Genomic DNA, 23,847 nt, shown 5'->3' on the forward strand with positions numbered 1-23,847 from the left:
TTCTAACCGCAAAACATCACTCCCATATAAGGAAAGTGCCTTTAAGTGTGACGAAACAGTCATTTTCCAAATAACTAATTCTTGCGAACAGCGCAGTCACCGAAGCACTTCAGACGGCATCGTGGCAAGATATTCTTCATCTGATCAGATCCCCAAAGTGCCCCTTTAACTATCGTCAGAAGTATCCAGCAGATACGATGCTGCATGAAGTCCAGGACGCTTTCCTTCTCTTGCAACGGAAAGAAGATGGAATAATTTTCTTACGGGTCTTAGAGTTTTTCAGATCCGAGGCTGAAGCGGCTGTCAATGTGGCTTGCTATCTTCCACCTCTTTCTCACTTTTCAGTCTGCAGGCTGTTACAACGTACGTTACCCGGTATACCATGTGTTGGGGGAGGTTCTATGGTTGGAAGTGGGGAGTAATTGGCTGTGGTCAGTGAAACTTTCAGTACGATCTTGTCTCCTTGCTACCACCACGGACTGAAGAATTAGCTATTACAAGGGTCATAAAGTGACATTGGCCATTGACACATGGTTTTCTCTTCTGCCGCGAGGAACCACCATTGTGTCACTGATATGTATCACAGCTGTCAATGCAACATATTTTAATTCAGTATGTTTTACGTGGTAACCCTAGGGAAGATCTAGTTCACATATAGGATCTACCCTCTGTTATAACTGATAATCAGGTGAATGTGATTGGAATTTTAAGGTTTTGTGTGATGTCAGGATTCCTTCCCATAATACTAGGTGTGAGATTTTAATGTAAGACAGAGTAGCTTACTGAACCGTTATTTCTAAATATTTATTTAATTTTTTGTGTCACTTTCGACGTACCTTTACTTGTGTTTTATCCCTGATCTTGTATCGTTACTCTCCTGTGGTTTATCTGCATTTTATTTTTGTCTTTTGTGAATATCAACATTCCAGTGTTTTATTTTAAATTTCTGTTTGTTTATACAGCTTATTTTTTATATTTATTGTGATTACTGATAGATTTTCATCGCACTCGTCTCCACCTGTTTCATGCAAAACCGCTGATAACCTCGACGTTTAGTTCCATAAACCATTAATCATCATCATCATCATCATCATCATCATCATCATCATCACCAGTGCAGATACTTACACTGAATAGCTAGACATGTACGTAAGTGACAGAACAAGAATCGAAGCAACAATATCGAAATATACAGTTTTAATACTGATGCATATATCTTTGTCATTTCTGTCCATAAATTCTTGTCTACAACGTACTCAAGACGTCTTTGTTCCTTATCCACTGATATTAACTTTCTGAGAAGAAAAATAATCCCAACTATGAGAGGTTATTATTAGCGGTTAATTTTTCTATTGGTTCACATCAGAGGAATTGCTGCCTCTCTTTCACGCCTCACCACAACGTAGCAGATTACTGCTCTCATCATCAGACTCGAGTTTCACTGGATAGTGCTGTATATGCCAAGATAGCGCTCTACGCATTACAAAAGACCCTGTCGTCTATAGAAACCTCATTAATGAGACAGATATTAGCTACCTGGATACTGTTACAGGAACAATGATCATCTGCAGGTGTTGTAAATCACAATGTGAATCAGTACGTTCAGAATAAAGTAACAGAAGAGTGCAAAGATACGTGATGGTTCAGTGATACTAACTAATCGAATAATGTTGTAAAAACAGAGACTATCGTAGTCTCGTTGCAATGGAGATTCAGGGATACTGACAGAGAAAACTTAATAGCATCCCATGCATCAGCAAGGATGGGCAAACGTGAAGTTTATAATAAGCTTCAGTCAGAGCCTGGTGGGAGATTCCTCAGAATATTTTAGGAAGTTTCGGTCATGTATAAATTCAGTGAACGGAATACACTCCTGGAAATTGAAATAAGAACACCGTGAATTCATTGTCCCAGGAAGGGGAAACTTTATTGACACATTCCTGGGGTCAGATACATCACATGATCACACTGACAGAACCACAGGCACATAGACACAGGCAACAGAGCATGCACAATGTCGGCACTAGTACAGTGTATATCCACCTTTCGCAGCAATGCAGGCTGCTATTCTCCCATGGAGACGATCGTAGAGATGCTGGATGTAGTCCTGTGGAACGGCTTGCCATGCCATTTCCACCTGGCGCCTCAGTTGGACCAGCGTTCGTGCTGGACGTGCAGACCGCGTGAGACGACGCTTCATCCAGTCCCAAACATGCTCAATGGGGGACAGATCCGGAGATCTTGCTGGCCAGGGTAGTTGACTTACACCTTCTAGAGCACGTTGGGTGGCACGGGATACATGCGGACGTGCATTGTCCTGTTGGAACAGCAAGTTCCCTTGCCGGTCTAGGAATGGCAGAACGATGGGTTCGATGACGGTTTGGATGTACCGTGCACTATTCAGTGTCCCCTCGACGATCACCAGTGGTGTACGGCCAGTGTAGGAGATCGCTCCCCACACCATGATGCCGGGTGTTGGCCCTGTGTGCCTCGGTCGTATGCAGTCCTGATTGTGGCGCTCACCTGCACGGCGCCAAACACGCATACGACCATCATTGGCACCAAGGCAGAAGCGACTCTCATCGCTGAAGACGACACGTCTCCATTCGTCCCTCCATTCACGCCTGTCGCGACACCACTGGAGGCGGGCTGCACGATGTTGGGGCGTGAGCGGAAGACGGCCTAACGGAGTTCGGGACCGTAGCCCAGCTTCATGGAGACGGTTGCGAATGGTCCTCGCCGATACCCCAGGAGCAACAGTGTCCCTAATTTGCTGGGAAGTGGCGGTGCGGTCCCCTACGGCACTGCGTAGGATCCTACGGTCTTGGCGTGCATCCGTGCGTCGCTGCGGTCCGGTCCCAGGTCGACGGGCACGTGCACCTTCCGCCGACCACTGGCGACAACATCGATGTACTGTGGAGACCTCACGCCCCACGTGTTGAGCAATTCGGCGGTACGTCCACCCGGCCTCCCGCATGCCCACTATACGCCCTCGCTCAAAGTCCGTCAACTGCACATACGGTTCACGTCCACTCTGTCGCGGCATGCTACCAGTGTTAAAGACTGCGATGGAGCTCCGTATGCCACGGCAAACTGGCTGACACTGACGGCGGCGGTGCACAAATGCTGCGCAGCTAGCGCCATTCGACGGCCAACACCGCGGTTCCTGGTGTGTCCGCTGTGCCGTGCGTGTGATCATTGCTTGTACAGCCCTCTCGCAGTGTCCGGAGCAAGTATGGTGGGTCTGACACCGGTGTCAATGTGTTCTTTTTTCCATTTCCAGGAGTGTACATGAAGAAGACAGCAGAAAATCTAAATTCCGCGATTAAAAATGTATCCACGCTAGAGGATACCACCGTCGCCATCCTGGAACGCCACACAGACTTTCAAATGAATAGAATCGATCTTAGCACCTCCGGTATTGAAAACAGTTAACAGTACTTAAAGTGAACAAGGCACAATTATATCGAGTTATACTTTTTACTGAAAACACAATAGAATTAGCTTCTCTCGTAGCTAAAGTTGTAGAAGTACCGTAGGCTATCTATCATAATTTAGCATAGACTACGGTAGTTTTCCTGGTACCTTTGGTCAGTGGAGGCTGTAAGCGCGTTACCTGTACGTTATGTGTGTTGCGTACCAGGCGTTACCTCATAATAAGCTCTTTCTTTAAATATGCGATCAGTGTCTTATTAAGCACCCCTAAAAACCAGAAGCGGTAAACCGTCTAGAAACTATGTATAAAGAACTGCATGATCTATAGAACATTTTTGTTCTACTTATTTATCCTCCCGTCTGTTACTTAAAAATAAACAGTATTTATAGTAAAACTGAACTTAAAACCTAACTAAACTCCGTCCGAACAGGCCTTGGAAAGCCCAACGGTACCGACCAGCCGCCGTGTCATCCTCAGCTCACAGGCGTCACTGGATGCGGATATCGAGGGGCATGTGGTCAGCACACCGCTCTTCCGGCTGTATGTCAGTTTACTAGACCGGAGCAGCTACTTCTCAGTCAAGTTGCTCCTTAGTGTGCCTCACAAGTGCTGAGAGCACCACACGTGCCAACAGCGCTCGGCAGACCAGATGGTCACCCATCCCAGTGCTAGCCCAGCCCGACAGCGCTTAACTTCGGTCATCGGACGGGAACCGGTGTTACCGCTGCGGAAAGTCCGTTGACTAAACTGAACTTGTCACTGTTTAATTCAGGTTCCATTCGAAAATTATAGATCTGTAGCGTGAAACAGACGGATGTTGTAGTAAACATAAAGAAAAGATTACAGGTTTATGAAATAGAACTAGAAAATGCAATTACCTCAGAAAAATCGAAAATAAAAACGACGCAGAACAAAAGTATATCAAACATTACTTCGTCGAACTTTTGTAAAAGATATTCAAAAAGAGCTTGCGTATTTATCAATAACAAATAGAGACTTCTGCCTTTGATCTACTGAATACAAAATACAACAGTAATTATATATATTACGTTTGTGCATAGAAATTGTACATACATCGAAAGTAATTGCTTTGGTTACATAAAAACGTAAAAGTTACGCGATCAACTTATTTTCATTAATTAAAAATGCAATTTATACTCTGTAATGATATAAAATACACAATGGACTAACACTGAATGATTCCATTTATGCGCAAAACAAAAACCAAACAAACATGACTCAAAGAGACCAGTTTCTCTCTTACACATTCATTTATCTTTTTCTAGCAGTGCTACCAATACTACTGGTAACAGTACCACTAACTACGTCATTTATGTAGTGTACCAAAACCATTGAACAACAGTTTTGGTAGTGCACAGCTCTAGTTATAGCTCATATCTATTAACAATGGATCGCGTAACGAATAACCGCGTGTGACTGCAAGAGGGCACATGTCGCTTCCGTCTACGAAAAGGGTAATAGATAGGATGCACGGTATTACAGAATAACTAGCATCCCGCCCCGGCTTCTCACTGCTAGCACTAAGTATTTCCAATTGGACAACTTGTCTGGCGTATTGGTAATAAATCATACACACCAGCCTCCCTCGTGAATCAGTCTCTCTATTCGTGAAAACCGTATTAAAATTCCTACAGTAGTTCTTCGAATTAGTATTCATTTACAGACGGAAAAAAGCGGCAGGAGACTTCAATTTACACTCACATTCAGAAAAAAACTGAACATCTTGAACGACTGGAGGTAGAACGTTCATAATCACATGACATGTACATTAGAATGTTCTGCAGAAGTGATTACCATTTCAGTCACCTCGGTTCAGCATGTCTCCTGATGCCTAGAAGGCACAGGGTCTGCCGTAGGCCCTGATAACTTGTTCCGTGCAAGGACGCATCGACGCGTACAAGGAGCGAATGGCGTCCTGTGGTATAGCCATCTGTGCTGCACTCACTTGTTTCCAAAGTTCATCTGTGGTAGTCGGCGTTGGGTCATAGCGCCGCACCTGTCGTTTCACCGTATCCCACACATTTCCGATTGTTGACAAGTCTGGTGACCTGGAGGGCCAATGCAAAAGGCTGACATCCTATGACACCAAGAAGGTAATGGTTCGGGTAGCAACATGTGACCGTGCATTGTCTTGCTGAAAACTGTCGTCTGGGGTGTCGGGAAAAAGCGTGTGATTATGGGTCGCGGGATATCACTCAAGGAGGTCATACTGGTTACAGTGCCATGGATATGCACCAACTCTAATTTGTGACTGTACCCAATAGTACCCCACACCATGAGACCTAGAGCTGGAGCTGTATGTCTTGTGCAAACGCAGTCATTGTGATGCTATTCCCCTTGTCTGCTACGAACCAAAATGCGACCATCATTTTCATATAAACAGAATCTTGATTCATCCAAAAACACTGTCTGATGCCTTTCCTGTCCCCAGTGACGTCGTTCCATACACCATTTCCATCTAGCATGTTCCTGCACATTCTTCAAAGGTACGCGCAGAAGTGGATGACGTAACCCGCGCCGTAATTTTGGCTACGGGCTGTCGCTCTTAGTAGTGTACGATGTGTTACACTATTCCATTATTGTTCCAGAGCCGAGGAGGACTCAGATCTCTCCGGCAATGCCATTCGGATGAGGTGTGGATTTTCTCGGGAGGTGGTTTGGATGGTGCGGCCCGACCCATCTCTTCGCGTTCTACGGCCTTCCGCGAACCATCCTGCACACACCCGTTGCAGCGCCCAAACATTTCTTCCCACGCGAGCAGAAATTTCCCTGATGGACGCATCATATTCTCTCATGCCAATAATGCGCCCTTTTCCAGACTCACTGATTGGACGATGTGGTTCGTACATTCGTGTACGAGGCATCCTGCACGTCTGCTCAAGTCATAATAATCCATTACCTCCGGTTTACAGCGACAACGAGAGCCCCAGGCACATTTTACCGGTAGTTGGTGTTGCGCCACGATATCGATGTTGACCATGATCCCGCTGCCCGACATGCTTCAACTGCCAATTATTTGTGTAGAACATACTCATGTACATTTCCTGTGAATATGAACGTCCTATCATTACTTGTTGAAGGTGTTCTGTTTTTTTTCTGAACACGAGTGTATGATATAAATCGTGTTTCAAAGTCATTGGGACAAACGTTGGCCCGCCTGGACCCACAACGCGGAACCCTACCTCACCTACCTACTGTACCCCCTGAGAGGCGGCGGGAACGCAATTATTTTTCCTGGACCTCAACTATCTGAAAAAAAGTCACTCTTATAGGCGATATGTGGGTGGCATAATCATAGTTTCCGACGGCTAAGAATCTGACATCACTCTTCTGGGGCAAGAGTTTAACAGCCTGCGTAATAAAATGACCTTTACACACGAAGTTACGCGTAGCAAAGGTATTCTCAGCTCCCTCGATCTGCAACTTTTCCCCGCTAATAATGTCATCAGATTTGACATTCACCGTAAGCGTTCTACAAACGACTCAGCTATACTGCCACGTCATGTCATCCTCATAAGTACAAGATGTGTTACTAAGATCTGTGACACATCTTATCACAGAAATTCCTCTTAGCGCAGAATCCACTGCAAAGGAATTGGAAAATCTTCAATATGTCGTTTTTAATTATGTCTACAGCCCATCCTAAATTGCCAAATTATATATGAAAAAAACATTGCCAGGTTAAGAAGGAACTACTCTTAGCCTTGTATCTCAGAACCTCAAGTTTGCGAAGTTCTATTTTTAAGTAATTTGTCTTATGATCTAACTAAAATTTTGGGGGTCAAAATGTAAGAATAGTGTTCACCAGTTATAGCAAAATCCAATATCCATATATTTACAATGAGCATCCCTGAAAAGATAAATATGATGCATGTGGCGTATGTAAACTTGAGACCTGTGATTTTCAAGCAGCTTACATTGGCCAGACTGGAAGGGTATGGGTTTCAGGAACATCTACTTACAAGGAAATGGCAGGATAAACATTATTCCGCCTTTGCACATCATGTCAGATCCAGTGGTAAACAATCACTCACGCTTGGAAACCTAATGGTTTTACAACACGCTCCCAAAGGGAAGAGACTGAACCTTCTTGAAGAGTTGGAAGTCGATAAACGTTTGCACATTACGAAGGATTTGTTGCTTAATGAACAGCTGACCAGTAAAGATCAAGTTTTCTATGATTCCATGTATCCCATTTTTAAAGGTTTTATGACTTCTTTGTTCCCTTTCTTCTTTACAACCAGGGCCACAGCTATTTATCATATATATTTTATTGTACTTTATTTGTATTCTCATTCTTTTATTTTAGTTTTATATTTGTTATCAAGATTTTCAGTTGTTATTGATTTACGAATTTCACTTTTATTGTACTGCGCTTGCGCCTATGAGCCTTTATGCCTCCAAACGCAGTTTTTGATCTTATATATCCTGCACTACGACTGTGTACATTTTTTCTCTACGGTAGTTTACATTTGTTTCTTATTCTGTTAGTTATTACCTTACAATTTTCTTCAGTTACTGCACTGCACCCCCGATTACAGCGCCGCTTAGCCCCTGTCGTTGCTACTCGCCCAGTACTTGTCTCGTGCTCTCATCACTGATACTAGGTGTCCGGAGATTCCCATTACAAACTTCTAGGACTTGTAGAAGGTAGTGAGCACATAACATTTTGAATAGGAACTCATGTCCGGAAACGTCATCCAACGACGCTACAGAGCGTCAATGTTATAGGAGCCGACGTCTGTAAATGTATGTATATACAAGGTGATTCCGTGACGACGTTGCGAACTATTCTGAGGTAAGGGTCCCCGTAACGGAAACGACCGAGTCTGCAGCCAGTTTTTGTGTATTTAGATAAATTTAATGTGTAGCACTGAGATCAAACTACCGTTATCTACAACCCTATAATTTGTTTGATTAGTATTAATAAATGAGCTGTGTGTATGTTAATAAGTTATACACACAACGTGGGAATCGAAATAGTGAGTTTTAAGGTCGATAGTGCTTGTGTCGTACAGCAAAAGAATTTGCATTGTCAACAAGTGCTACATAATCTAAAAGTTTTTATCATTAGTGTCAATAGGCAATCTGTGAAAATTTTAATAAATAATACAGACTATACAGATTTGAAGATATTTATTATGGAGGTCCGTCGTGCCTGCAGAGTGCGTTTTGTGCTCTAAATCTAACAGTTTTACATTTATGTGCAACCTACATATGTTTTTTGTACTTGATACATGACAAATAATATTGCTTTCGAGATATAGACTCTGTCACCCTCGTTGGAGATATAACGTCTCTGTCACTATCTTTCTTCATGTTGCGTGTAAACATTGGAAAAGTTGTCCAGTTGAAGTGATAAATCGTAATAATAACACCTTCTTCCTTCCTTTCTTAAACGAAGTTTGGATATATATATATATATATATATATATATATATATATATATATATATGTGTGTGTGTGTGTGTGTGTGTGTGTGTGTGTGTGTGTGTGTGTGTGTGTGTGCGTTTTATGTCACGTGTTTTTATTACAAGCAGGTATTATTTATTAGCTAATTACAGCAGATACACTCTGCCAACGTTTTAGAGTGCCTTGGGACTGCACTTCCGATTGGTAAATATAAAAGCAGTTCGTTTGGTGCTTAGCCCCGACTGTTGTTAAGTCAGTGCTGGTTGGTCTCTGACAGCTGCAGTGAACTGGGCATGGCAGCTTCACGTGCCTACATTAACCGATCACGTAATGCGATTTTGTAAACGACTTTATAGCAACGCCGCAATGTTGTCACAGTTCAATAGACGGCTATGTTTTCACCTACAGCCATTTACAGTTGAGAGCTGGCAACAGAAATGCTGGATGTCAGGTGTCATCTTACACTGTCTCGAGTACGGGCACTATTATCGGTAATAGAAGTCAACAATTGTCAATCAGTATTATCGATTGTATATTTCAAGTGATATGTAATCTTCTTCTCCGCTAAAATGGTGGTGAAACGCTAGTAAGAAAGGTTGGATGTCAGTAATTTGTATAACATTTTCTCAGCTTTAAATGACAACATGCTTTTTGTATTTTAGACAAAGTGGTAGCATTGTAACACTTGATAAGCATCATAGAATTTGAGGATGTATTGTGACTTACACCAAGAGTAGACCTAATTAATTGCATTCAGAATATCTCTGTTTGTGAGTTTTCCTAGTGTTGCAACATGTACGTATTTTCTCTAGTTGTAGGCCTCATCATGTTACTATTACAACATCGATCATTAGGCCTGACTTTTAATGTCATCTGTCTGTTTACCACGTGTTTAGTCATGTAAACAGCGTTGCAGCACTTAATTGGAGAATCTGCAGAGATTTTTTAGGCACCAGTTTGAGGGATGTGTCTGTATGTAGAAAATAACATTGTGCTACATGATGTATGAGCTTTTTTTGAATCAATGACACATTTTTGCAGACAATTGAAGGTTTGACTTAACATTGTGGTGAATATCATAGATGTGGAAAATAATTAATTATTGATGTGTTTATGCTTTGCACTATAATTCGTTAATCGAATTATGAGCGTTTAGCAGTTCAGCTTTCTGTTGATGACGACAATCAACTGGAACATAAAGCAGTAGTTGACTTTATTTCGTGTTTTGAAATTTTGCAGAATAGTATTTAAAGATAAACTCATCTTCAGAAACTGTGTATTACTAATTTGTTAATTACATTCCATAAGCAAATGTTGGTTTCTAACTATTTATGGAGAATATTTGTTACACTCGTTCTGATATTCCGTAAGACGTTTACATGTACAGTTACCATGCCACATGTGTTTGGACGTGAAAACAGCATGTAGGTACTTACTTTGGAGCTCACAGTCGTGTTATGGATACTGATTTGATGAATATGTGCGTTGTGTGCATGTGTAAAGTAGCATTGTAATAAAATACGTGACAAAAGTATTACACTTTTTTGTGATGCTGACATACTCATGGAAAGAACAGTGTGACACTTGATAAGCATCATAAGAAAACAAACACTGTCTGAACAGGCCATGAAGGTCCAACAGTACCAATTGGCCGCCATGCCATTCACAGTCCTTAACCATCACAGGGTTCGGAGGGTCATGTGGTCAGCACACCTCTCTTCCGGTCGTCGTCAGTTTCCGTGGCCGGTGCCGCTACTTCTCAATCAAGTAGCTCCTCAATTGGCCTCACAGGGGCTGAGTGCATCTCGCTTGGAACAGTACTTGGCAGACCAGGACGTTGACCCATCCAAGTGCTAGCCAAGCCCGACAGTTCTTAACTTTGGTGATCTCCCAGGAACCAGTGTGACCACTGTGGAAACGCCATTGTCCGATAAGCATCATACATGTGTAAAATAATTTAAGGTGACTATAATTTTTGACTGACTTTGGTGTCAGACAAGTTTTTGAGGTGGGAATAACATTATTTACTTTCGCCAATAAGTGTGCTTCAAGTTGTAGTGCCCATGTGTGTTTTACAATGTGGTGTGCACATCACATTATGCCAACTGGATGTCACAGAAAGACAAAAATTGTAGGTAGAAGCAAAATGCCCAGTCAGTTTAGTCTTACCTACGGCTGCTTCCCTGCCTTGTGGCACCTGACAAAATTTTAGATGTGGAAAATAATTCACTTAAGGCTTCATTTGTACCCAAGTGGTCTTTTACGTAAGTTTTAGGATAAATACACTGACAGAAAAAGATCACCACTCCAAGAAGGAGACATGTGACATTAAAAGTTGGTAAGCGTTTTCTACATCTGAAAGATAATATCTATTAAAATTTCGTGTCAGTTGCGTGAAAGTGGCGGTAGTAGCGTCAGTATGAGGATGTGAATCAGGTTTGCTTTATGAATACACTGTAACGGTCGTGAGCGTTTGCTACGTTTGAAATTGGACGTGGTGAGCTGATGTTAGTCAACAACGCCTTTAAGCCGACGAAGACGCCATTATCAATACCTCACTGAGCTTGAAGGAGATCGTGTAACAGGATTACGAGAAGCCGTTCTTCTGTGATACAGCAGAAAGACTTGGCAGGATTGTAGGCACTGTGCAGGACGCTGGCAGCTGCGGTCACGAGAATATACGGTCGCAAGTGGTATTACCGAGAGGGAAGACCATCGTGTTCGGTACATGGCTCTGGTGTTTTGCACTCCATCTGCAGCAGCAGTCTGAACAGCAGTTGGCACCTTAGTGATACAAAGAACTGTTACAAATCGGTTATTTCAATGGTAGCTCAGAGCCAATACGACGATCCGTAGCGTGCGTTCCACTGACCCCAGACCATCACCAATAGCGACTTCAGTGGCGTCATGTGAGAGCTGATTGGAGGGAAAGGTGGAGGTCTGTTGTGTTTTTTGATGAAAGCTGCTTCTGTCTTGATACCACTGATGGCCGTATGTTACTTAAAAAGAGACCAGTTGAGGGCATGCAACCAACCTGTCTGTATATTATTAGATGCATTGCATCTACACCTGGAATTATGGTATGGAGTGCGATTTTGTGTGTCAGCAGGAGCACTCCTTTGGTTATCCCACGTACTCTGACTGCAAATTTGTACGCCAGTCTGGTGATTCGACTTGTTGAGCTGCATTCCAGGGAGTGCTTTCCAACAGGATAACACTCTCCCACATACTTATGTTATAACCCAACATGCTCTACAGAGTGTCGGCATGTTGCCTTGGCCTGCTCGATCACCAGATCTGTCTCCAGTGGAGCACATATGGGACATCATCGAACGACAACTTCAGCGTTATCCACAACCAGCACTAACCGTCCCTGTATTCCTCTGACTCCCAAGTGCGACACGCACGGAACTCCTTCCCACAAACTCGCATGAGACCCCTGTACAACACCATGCATGCAGGTTTGCATGTTTTCATTTAACATTCTGCCGTTACACCGGTTATTAATGTGCCAGCATTTCACATGTTCAATGTCTTATCTCTCACTTACATTAACCTGTGATCTTGCAGTGTTAATCACTTAAATATGTTATCCAAACAAATGTATTCCCAAAATTCCATTACTCTAGATTAACTAGTACTTGGTATTACGATATTTTCCCGTCAGTCTAGTTACGAATACGGCGAAAAGTATTGAGAGCTTTCGGGCAATTTTGAGCTTGGACAAAAATACTGCAAATTAAATCCCTTTGCAGAGTTTTTTGATTAAAGTATTTTGAATGTGATGCGGAAAAAATCACTGTGTTCGCATACTTTTGAGGATCCTGTAAAGTACTACAATATATTTCATGTTACACCCTTCTACACGTTTACATAATTTTTGAATAAATAGATGCATTTATGTGTGTGTGTGTGTGTGTGTGTGTGTGTGTGTGTGTGTGTGTGTGTGTGTGTGTGCAGAAGGAAATAGAGCATCCTAAACATAAGTGGATTACTTCGTAAGAGAGATGCCATGTGCAAGGAGTACTTTTTAAGATTTATTTTACGTATTTCCATGAACTACATTCTGATTGGGTTGCCTTATTTTAATACTACACTGTGATTGGCTGGAGAGAAGAGTGCAAGGAGGAAGGGCGGGACGTGTCACGTGACGACATCACAGGGGGCATGACTTTGTCGCAAATGTAAACAAAATGGGCCAGAACATCTAATGTCAACAAAGTATGCAGAAATCCCGGTAGGCTATACTACTAAAACGTTAGCAATTACAACGAAATCTTATTTCTCGTTTTAATTTGGACAGATGTCCCTAAGTGATCACATTTATTCAAAGCAATTGCACCGAGACATTGTGAGAGAGATATCATGTGCAAGGAGAACTTTTTAAGTTTATTTTATGTATTTCTTTAAACTACATTCTGATTGGGGTGCCTCATTTTAATACTACACTGTGACTGGCTGAAGAGGAAGGAGCGAGGGGGAGGAGTGGGGCTTATCATGTGATGACATCATACGGAGCGTGGCTTCGTCGCAAATGTAAACAAAATGGGCCAGTAACAAGCCCTGTAGGCTATACTACTAAAATGTTAGAAATTATAGTGAAATCTTCTTTTTTATTTTAACTTGGAGAGGTGTCCCTAAACGATCACACGTTAATCACAGCAGCCGCAGGCAGTCATTGTGATTGGGCACAGTATCGTCCATACATTACTCACTTACCAGTCTCCCTTTGCCGTGCAGGTACCGCAACGTGGTCTGCCACAAAGACCTGTGGCCGAACAACATGCTGTTTGCAGAGGATGCACAGCGCGGGCTGTCGGTGCGGCTGGTGGACTTCCAGACGGCCAAACTGGCGCCACCGGCGTATGACGTGCTCAGCTTCCTGCACCTCAGTTCCATGCGAGACCTGCGGCAAGCGCACGGCCGCAGGCTGCTGGAGCTCTACCACCAGACACTGGCCGACGTGCTGCGCCAGCATGACCTCGATGTCGACTCCGTCCTGCCCTTGCAGGACTTCCTGCAATCCTGCGAGGACACCCGGCCGCTAGCTGTTATCGTCGCTGCATACGTTTTGCTGATCGTCATGATTCCTTTACAGGTACGAACAGCCACTTCATACGAGAACAATCTGTAACAACAACAAAACGCATCAAATTAATGTAAAGAATTGTGGCAAAAGGATGCTAGGTCCTAAAGTGACATTGAATCACATTTTCAAAAGGGAGTAAAGGTATCAGTCGTGTTTATAGCTTTTCCGTTGCCTGCGACAGTAGTTCTCAAACTTTTCTCATCCGAGCTCCCTATCATGATTAAAATTGTGCCAGCCCTCCCCCCCCCCCCACCCCAGTCTATTTTATTAATAAAAATTAAGCATTTTTTGTATTTTATTTGCCTCATTCGGTGTCTTAACTAATTCAGTTTAGAAGGATTACACACAACAGAAACCAAACTACATGAATTTTTATAACGATAGTACAGAACGAACTGTTTGTCGCAATCATTTACTTAAAAACTTTGAAATGAACAATATTTATAATTCAGAAAACAAGGATTTCAATGGCATAAAAATTTAAATTACGAAGTTCAGTGTGACGGATGAGCTTGCTTTTGAGAAAAAATTTCTCAAGACGGATGTAAGAGCAGAAATTCGAAGTTCTTTGCTAACATTTAGCCTTGAATGTTAGTTCGACTCCCAAAGCAGAAAAGCCAGCCTCGCCTAAGTTTGTTGTTGCAAGGAATCAGGCTCTACATTGCATTTTCGTTCAGCGTTGGGAATTCCTTGCTGATATGTGTCCCAAACCCCAACAGAGACACTTCATTAAATTTATTCTTCAGTGAAGTATCACAAGAGAAATCAATGAGTTGTTCCTGCTCTTTTATACACTCCTGGAAATTGTCCCAGGAAGGGGAAACGTTATTGACACATTCCTGGGGTCAGATACATCACATGATCACACTGACAGAACCACAGGCACATAGACACAGGCAACAGAGCATGCACAATGTCGGCACTAGTACAGTGTATATCCACCTTTCGCAGCAATGCAGGCTGCTATTCTCCCATGGAGACGATCGTAGAGATGCTGGATGTAGTCCTGTGGAACGGCTTGCCATTCCATTTCCACCTGGCGCCTCAGTTGGACCAGCGTTCGTGCTGGACGTGCAGACCGCGTGAGACGACGCTTCATCCAGTCCCAAACATGCTCAATGGGGGACAGATCCGGAGATCTTGCTGGCCAGGGTAGTTGACTTACACCTTCTAGAGCACGTTGGGTGGCACGGGATACATGCGGACGTGCATTGTCCTGTTGGAGCAGCAAGTTCCCTTGCCGGTCTAGGAATGGCAGAACGATGGGTTCGATGACGGTTTGGATGTACCGTGCACTATTCAGTGTCCCCTCGACGATCACCAGTGGTGTACGGCCAGTGTAGGAGATCGCTCCCCACACCATGATGCCGGGTGTTGGCCCTGTGTGCCTCGGTCGTATGCAGTCCTGATTGTGGCGCTCACCTGCACGGCGCCAAACACGCATACGACCATCATTGGCACCAAGGCAGAAGCGACTCTCATCGCTGAAGACGACACGTCTCCATTCGTCCCTCCATTCACGCCTGTCGCGACACCACTGGAGGCGGGCTGCACGATGTTGGGACGTGAGCGGAAGACGGCCTAACGGTGTGCGGGACCGTAGCCCAGCTTCATGGAGACGGTTGCGAATGGTCCTCGCCGATACCCCAGGAGCAACAGTGTCCCTAATTTGCTGGGAAGTGGCGGTGCGGTCCCCTACGGCACTGCGTAGGATCCTACGGTCTTGGCGTGCATCCGTGCGTCGCTGCGGTCCGGTCCCAGGTCGACGGGCACGTGCACCTTCCGCCGACCACTGGCGACAACATCGATGTACTGTGGAGACCTCACGCCCCACGTGTTGAGCAATTCGGCGGTACGTCCACCCGGCCTCCTGCATGCCCACTATACGCCCTCGCTCAAAGTCCGTCAACTGCACATACGGTTCACGTCCACTCTGTCGCGGCATGCTACCAGTGTTAAAGACTGCGATGGAGCTCCGTATGCCACGGCAAACTGGCTGACACTGACGGCGGAGGTGCACAAATGCTGCGCATCTAGTGCCATTCGACGGCCAACACCGCGGTTCCTGGTGTGTCCGCTGTGCAGTGCGTGTGATCATTGCTTGTACAGCCCTCTCGCAGTGTCCGGAGCAAGTATGGTGGGTCTGACACACCGGTGTCAATGTGTTCTTTTTTCCATTTCCAGGAGTGTATTTACACTTGATACTCCAGGAGCAGTTTCGAACGGATTTTTCATCAAATTAAATTTATCAAAATCGCCATATTTTTCGAAGTGTTGCAAGATACTGAAGAAGACAGGCTTTTATCTACATTGAAAGTATCGGATTATCTGTGTCCTGTAACAGTGACACTAGATTAGGGAACATATCTAGCATGTCGCTTTCCATTCGGTTTTACCACGGGTCTAATTCCTTTATGAACACCTTCACTTTTTCGTTCCAACATTGCCTAATTACCTTGAAATAAAATGCTAAGAATATTTACTTTCTCAAAAAAGTCAGTGAGGAAAGCGATTTTCAGTAAAAAAAAATTCCGTTGTTGACACAGTCACCTAGAGAGTGACTTTTCTCCTTTAAAAGAAATATCTCATTCCTCAGTACAAACGTTCTTTTTGGCTTTTTTATCCCTTAAAAGCCATCGAACATTACTAAAACAGAGCAACTGAATGTGTCAGCATCCATCTCCTCACACTGCACTTCAAAAAGATGTTAATTTATAGAGTTTGCCTTAATAATGTTAACTGTTTCTATAACCGTTTGCAGCTCTTCATGAAGAGGCAGGCTCAGATCTTCAGCGGTCAGGCCTTTCGATGCACTGTATCATGCAGTGAGTCCATATTGCTTCAGGAGCTACAGTTTTAACTTTCGCTTGCAATCGGCCATGAATTCCAGACACTGAGCGAGTTTCAACTGTGCATACTCCAATGCACCTATTCCACTATATTTTAAAAAATTTAAAAAAAGTATCGATAATGTCGGAAAGGATTTGTGCTGTAGCTGTTTCCACTGTCGGCTTACAGAAAAGAAAGTTCTTTCGAATGTTAAAGTCATCAACGAAACGAACATTAACTATCAAATGAGCGTCTTTACGAATATCAATCGCTTCGCCCACATGAACTGCAAAACTGTTTTTGCGCAATTTATCGATTAACTGCTCGAGTAAATTGTCAGAGATGTCTGAAGTTATTCTATGTACTGTACCACTAAAGATATGAATACATTTCAACTGTCGAGCAATTAAGTCATCAAACATTGATACTATATCAATCGCTACTACTAAAACTGGAGTTTCTGCAACCGTGTGCGGTTTCTTGCGTTTAGCAATCCTATGTGAAATCTGATAAGAGACTGAAACGGCCATGAAAGTCACATTCGTTGATTTAGCAAAGCTCTTCTGGGGAGAGGCAATAAAACATCTAGTTTTATCACAAAAATTATCTTAGGTTTCTCGTTAATTCAGGATGCCTAGTTGCAATATGTCTCTTCAACTTCTTAGGCTTCGTGCTATCAGTAGCTAAAATGGGTAAACAAATTACACACTAAGGACGTTCTTCACTACTGATTAGTTCTCATCATACCTTGTCGTTTTCGCATTTGGAGTATCTCCATCTCCTTCGCCAGCCGATAACAATTGGTGTCTTCATGTCTGTCACTAACCAGGCACTGCTTTATACTGCAGGCAAGTCTTCCTTGCAGAATCTGAAAGAAATGTGAGAGGATAGTCGAGATACACGAGCCAAAGTTGGCAATGCAAGCGATACTTAAGGGTAAAGTCACACCACAGCCAACAACGGAGAGGTACTCCCCTGACGGCCGACGTCACCCAGCGCGCCCGATCATTTCAAACAATGTTAAAAATTGACCGCGGTTTCACTGTCGTTGACCACGTCTGGAGTCAACACCGACGTCGGGCGAAATCCAATCTCGACCGACTGCATCTTCTTTGCTCGAACGGAAAGATAAACGTAAACTGTTTGTTGCTAATATTTTTTTTTAATATACCACGCCCCCCCCCCCACTTCACCCCCCTGTATGTCGCTTCCCGCTGTTTCAGAACGATGGCCTACATTTGTTGTGGTCTGGGCCACGGCCTTTGATATGAGAGTAGCACCAACACAGAACTGGAATGGGAACTTCCCTTTTCTTAATACTTTTATTTTGATTTTTGCTTTCGGCCAACACAGCAATTAATTTAGCAATCACTTCGGTTGCCACAGGTGACTGGTACCGCATGAACACCACACCCATTGCAACGTTTTCCAATACAATTTCGCAGCGTCATATTGTGTTTGCCAGCGATTCCATTTCTTCGCTGATACTTTCCCACGGTATTGACCAACAAGACTTTACAAGAATCTTTAATAAAGACAGTATGAGATCTTCTCGGATTCTCAGCCCAGTCGTAGCGTCATGTCGTGTTGTCGCAAAGTTTCACGAGTTTCCTATGTAACCTCCCCACAAAATTGTAAAAATATTCTTATTCAAATGATAATGGACATAGAGCTAAGTGTAACCTCCCAGCAATGGAATTTAATGACAATGACAATAAATGAAAAATAGCAATCTGAGCCATGTGTAAGCTCCCCACAAAAATGAAAGTCAATTCAATAAAAATGAAATCTCAGTGACAATGAAAACGCAAATAGACCGAAATGTCGATCTTAGGCCCTGTTCTTACCTCAGTAAAATTGCATCTGCTCTTATTTTTCGCCATAACTTGGAGGAAATGCATCGCAAAAATTCTTTGAACTTAAGTAAATTTTTTCTTTAAGGAAATGCATGGGAAACTTTCTTTCAATAAAATGTTTGTTTTGTTAAAATGCTTGGTTTGAAAACAATATTATTATTGGGGCGATTCTTGAACAAATTAATTACACTTAAGATGCATTACATTATCAGATGAGCGCAATGCTGCTTCATTACCTTATTTAAAAAATATACCTCGTCCTGAATCTTGACCAGAGCCCCATGTCGACGCCCGCCGACTCCTCACACGCAACTCCCACTGTCTCTCGCGCGCTACTACATGCTCTCGCGACTCGCTACGTACAACTGAACTCTCTCGCAACTCGACCGCAACTGCACCTGCCGACTCCCTACATGCAACTGCACTCTCGCGCGGTCAAGCGCAGACTAGCAACGATAAATAACTCTCTGGTCAGAGATTCTGTCATGCCTCGCCATCGCTGTACTAAATACATACGCGTTTCATAACCCTCCACTTGGGGGGCAAAAATTTGGCAGCGATGGTGAGTCATTTGGACTTGCCATGAGCAACCAATTTTTTCTCAACTAATTAACTTTACAATTACAGCATATATACAGATATAGAACATGAAGAAAATATGGTGCACATGCATCAAGTACAAAATATATTAGACAATGACAAAATGTGAGTACAAAACATATTAGCAAATCAAAAAAGTATATATACAAATTATTTGATAGATAACAAAAGTGCACACGCACTGAAAAACTCTTTAGCATTTTCATAACAAATAAACGCAATGGTAAAAAATCATGTTGACAGGTGGCATAAGTGCACATGCACTGCAGATGAGAATATATCAGCAAATCACAAAATGTATTAATAAATGGCAAAAGTGCACACGCACTGTAGTACTCTCTAGTATTTTTCTACAACAAACAAACAAATCAAGGAGTGTAATAAAGTGCACATGCACTATAGAAGTCTTTAGTAATTTCGGGATAACTGATCTTATTAACAAATGAAAGGAAGTGCACATGCACTGTATATGACTTTTTCATTTTACAAGAATTAGGGAAGGAATAGGAAGGATTGCGTCATGGTTGTAGCACTTAGGTTGCACGCAGCTGCACTGAAAGTCCATATCTTTCCACAGAAATACAACACCAAGTGAGACAATTTGCAGTTCTTTTCCCAGAAGCATTTATCAGCGTATCCAAGACACTGAAATGTCGTAGTAATATTCCCTGCTATCATTTTGGCAGTACATCAGGTACACCAAACAGTGGGACCATAATAACCTCTTCATCGCTCACGGTGGTGGACAGCATGTCGTGTCAACACCACGCTCTTACATGGCACACCAACGTAGAATTAGTGCAAAAACCAAATATAGTGCTCCATGATCATGAGGATGGACAGGACAAATGGATATTGCAGCAATTCAGGGTAGTTAGCTCAGAAGGTGAAGGACATTAAGTCACATAGTAGTCTTCATTGAGAATTACATTAGTAGTTTTCGGCATTCATAGCCCAGTTATTGAACATTTCTGTACCATGTATTTAGTATTACAGAATAATGTTCATGAGTTATCTATTTACATAGAGCCTTGGCACTTATTGGCCAGTTATAAACCATCAGAAGTCATCATTGAAAATGAGAGTCAATTATTGGCATAGCATTAACATAATTCATTTAGTTATACTAATTATTGGCACTCAGTGGCCAGTTACAAAACATCAAAAGTCATCATTGAAAACAGGAGCTACTGAATGGCATAGTATTAACATAATTCATTTAGTTACACTAATTATTGGCACTTAGTGGCCAGTTACAAAACATCAAAAGTCATCATTGAAAACAGGAGCTAATGAATGGCATAGTATTAACATAATTCATTTAGTTATACTAATTATTGGCACTCAGTGGCCAGTTACAAAACATCAAAAGTCATCATTGAAAACAGGAGCTAATGAATGGTATAGTATTAACATAATTCATTTAGTTACACTAATTATTGGCACTCATTGGCCAGTTACAAAACATCAAAAGTCATCATTGAAAACAGGAACTAATGATTGGCATAGTATTAACATAATTCATTTAGTTACACTAATTATTGGCACTCAGTGGCCAGTTACAAAACATCAAAAGTCATCATTGAAAACAGGAGCTAATGAATGGCATAGTATTAACATAATTCATTTAGTTATACTAATTATTGGCCAGCAAGTATTGAATAGTACAAAACATTGTTCATCATTCAGTATTATTCAGAACTCTCTTAAATGGGTAGCATTATTTGGAACTGGTGATACAGACTTTTTTTTGTTAGCAATGCATTGCTTTGGGTAATTATAAGGGAAAGCAAGAAGAGAAAAAGAAAAAAAATTTGCTTCTGGGTTGTTCCTGTAAATGAAAAATGTGTAACGTCATTCGTCATGAGTCAGCTGTAGCAAGGTTATGAAACAAAGAAGTATATGTGATCACATTTATAAATGATAGACACAACCGGGTAAAAAAAATGCAAGTACTAGTATAGGTTTAATAAATAACAAGTTTAGTAAGTATCATGAAAAGCTTCTCCTGAAAAAAATACAAAATGGATTATTGAGCTGAAAGAAGAAACGCATACTATGCTGAAAAGTAGTGAACTTCGAATTAACAGGTAGTGAAGTGTGTATAAAAAATGTGTTCCATAGCTGTCCTTTCCAAAACCTTCAGTCATCATACCATACGATATAAAACATACTGTCAAAACAAACTGCAACAAATACTTAAATAACTACATAGCATAAATACATAAACTTCAACATCATCCTCATCTGTAAAGAAAAAAACTTCATTATCCATATTATCATAACTTCATTATTATCAGCACCTGTAAAGAAAAGCTTCATTATTCATAGTAGTATATTCTTCATCATTACTCTTCATCAGCATTCATTATCATCTGCAAAAAAAATCGCTTCATTACTCATTACACAACTATCCTTATCACTAGCATATTTCATCACTAAAACTAAGATGTGTAGTTCTGTCTGACAGCCTGCATCAATCGCCTTGTATTCTGAAAGAAAAAATTAGTTAAGACTGCTATTCTATGATGTGTAGTATATTCTTGTTAATGCTTGTTAATTCTGATCCATTTACTCTTCCTCATAAGGTTTTTGTATCTTCTTTTGTCTATTCCATAGTTGAAATTCCCATTTCTGTTTAATTTATTTCCTTTACAAGTTATTTCTTTCTGAAAATAATGAACAAAGATTAATGTCTTGCATTTTACATCATATACTCACTAAATAATGACTGGTTTATGGTGACACAATTAAGCATACAGCATAACATGACAGAAAACGTAATATGTCAAAAGAATAGACAGTGTTCAAAGGCAAAAATGTACAGAGAATGCAGCAGCAAATAAAGAAAAATGTAAAACAGTCACGATGTTGAGATATCATAGGGCAAAAAATGTCAAAGTCAACTGGTGTGTGTTATACCTTAACTATTTCACAGTGCATACAAACAAAACATGAAAACAATCGTACATACATAAGAAAGACAAAATGTGACGTTCGTTGTGTTCAGCTTGTATGTAGTGTAGTTAATAGAGGCGAGAATTAAAGACTTTAATGGAGAGAGAATTTGATAAAATTAATACGTCACTACATAGAATTGCATAATCATTCATAAAATACGTAAGTTTGTCTGGAATAATATGCACGGTCTGATGTGTAACGACAAGAAGAGCGACCTGCTAACCTTACCTTGCCGGGCACTTGCCAAGAAAAAAAATACGATAGTCATCAATAATTAGTCACATAAATATAATTGCATAAGTGGTCATAAGTGGCATCATAGCACGTTAAATCATAAAGTGGTTTCATTCAATAAAGGGTTTAATGTTCGACACATGGTGGTTGCCCTTACTTTTCCTGGTTCTCAAAGTTTCGACGTGTACAACATTGGGGTGAGGAATGCTGCGAATCCGATATGGACCTGCGTATAGACGTTCAAATTTACTGCACTTACCTTTTATTCTGCTGGATAAATAGTGTGTACGTACTAATATCTTCTGTCCAATGTGAAAGTCACGGCGTGTACAAACCTGTTTTTGCTGTCTTCTCCGGCGCTCTGCGGCACGTTTGATGTTGTTCAGTGCAATGTCAATTATTTCTCGGTGTCGTAGTCGACGAGATGTAGGAAATGTTACTAATACTTTAATTTTGTTAGATGGTTCAACATTTTTCAGTATAACAGACGGAGATAGCATAGTGGATTCATTTGGAATGGAATGAATTACATCTTGGAATGAGAATATGTGTATGTCCCAATCAATATGTCTTTTGTGGCAGTATATTCTACACAGTTTACCAATTTCTTTCATTAATCGTTCACAGGGCTTCGAAGAAGCATGGTACTTGGATATATAGATCGGAGAAATGTTTCTAGCTCGTAACATGCGTGTCCATATAGCAGAACGAAATTGTGATCCATTGTCAGAAATTACTTTCATCACATGCCCTACATGAAATAGAAAATGTTTTACAAATGCTTTCGAAACAGTTTTAGCAGTAGCTTTGCGTAACGGAGTGAAAGTAACAAATTTTGAAGTGAGTTCAACAGCGATGCAGTCTGGAACCGCAAGACCGCTACGGTCGCAGGTTCGAATCCTGCCTCGGGCATGGATGTTTGTGATGTCCTTAGGTTAGTTAGGTTTAACTAGTTCTAAGTTCTAGGGGACTAATGACCTCAGCAGTTGAGTCCCATAGTGCTCAGAGCCATTTTTTTTCAACAGCGACAAAGATGTAGCAAAAACCTCTATTAGTTCTCGGAATTGGACCAAAAATGTCTACTGCGCCCATATGTCTTAATTTAACAGGTATAATGGGATATAATGGAGGAATATGTGAAGTTGTGTCTGACTTAGCTTTCTGGCAAATTTTACATGACGCTAAAACTCGTCGTATACGTTTCTCCATGTTGGCAAAATAACAGTTCTGTCTCAGTATAAGAAAACATTTTCTGGCTCCGTAATGTAATGTAAATGAGTATACCATATTAATTTGTTAACCAGTTCGTCAGGAATGCATAATAACCAATAGTTGCTGTCAGGATGAGAGCGGCGAAATAGAATGTCATTGCGTACAGTGTAATGGTTTCTAATCGTAACATTATTCTT

General features: G+C 41.7%; 1 protein-coding gene and 1 pseudogene across 1 annotated transcript in view; one reads left to right on the top strand and one right to left on the bottom strand.

Moving 5' to 3' along the window:
• Positions 1–23,847, top strand: part of LOC126455694 (uncharacterized) — a 65,177-nt gene that overhangs the window by 31,415 nt on the left and 9,915 nt on the right. The window contains exon 2 of the mRNA XM_050091461.1: positions 13,610–13,967. Coding sequence (XP_049947418.1) covers positions 13,610–13,967 — 358 coding nt within the window. The remainder of the gene's footprint in view (positions 1–13,609; positions 13,968–23,847) is intronic.
• Positions 4,062–4,179, bottom strand: LOC126459648 (5S ribosomal RNA; annotated as a pseudogene).

This window comes from Schistocerca serialis, chromosome 2 (genome assembly GCF_023864345.2).
Source record: "Schistocerca serialis cubense isolate TAMUIC-IGC-003099 chromosome 2, iqSchSeri2.2, whole genome shotgun sequence".
NCBI lineage: Eukaryota > Metazoa > Arthropoda > Insecta > Orthoptera > Acrididae > Schistocerca > Schistocerca serialis.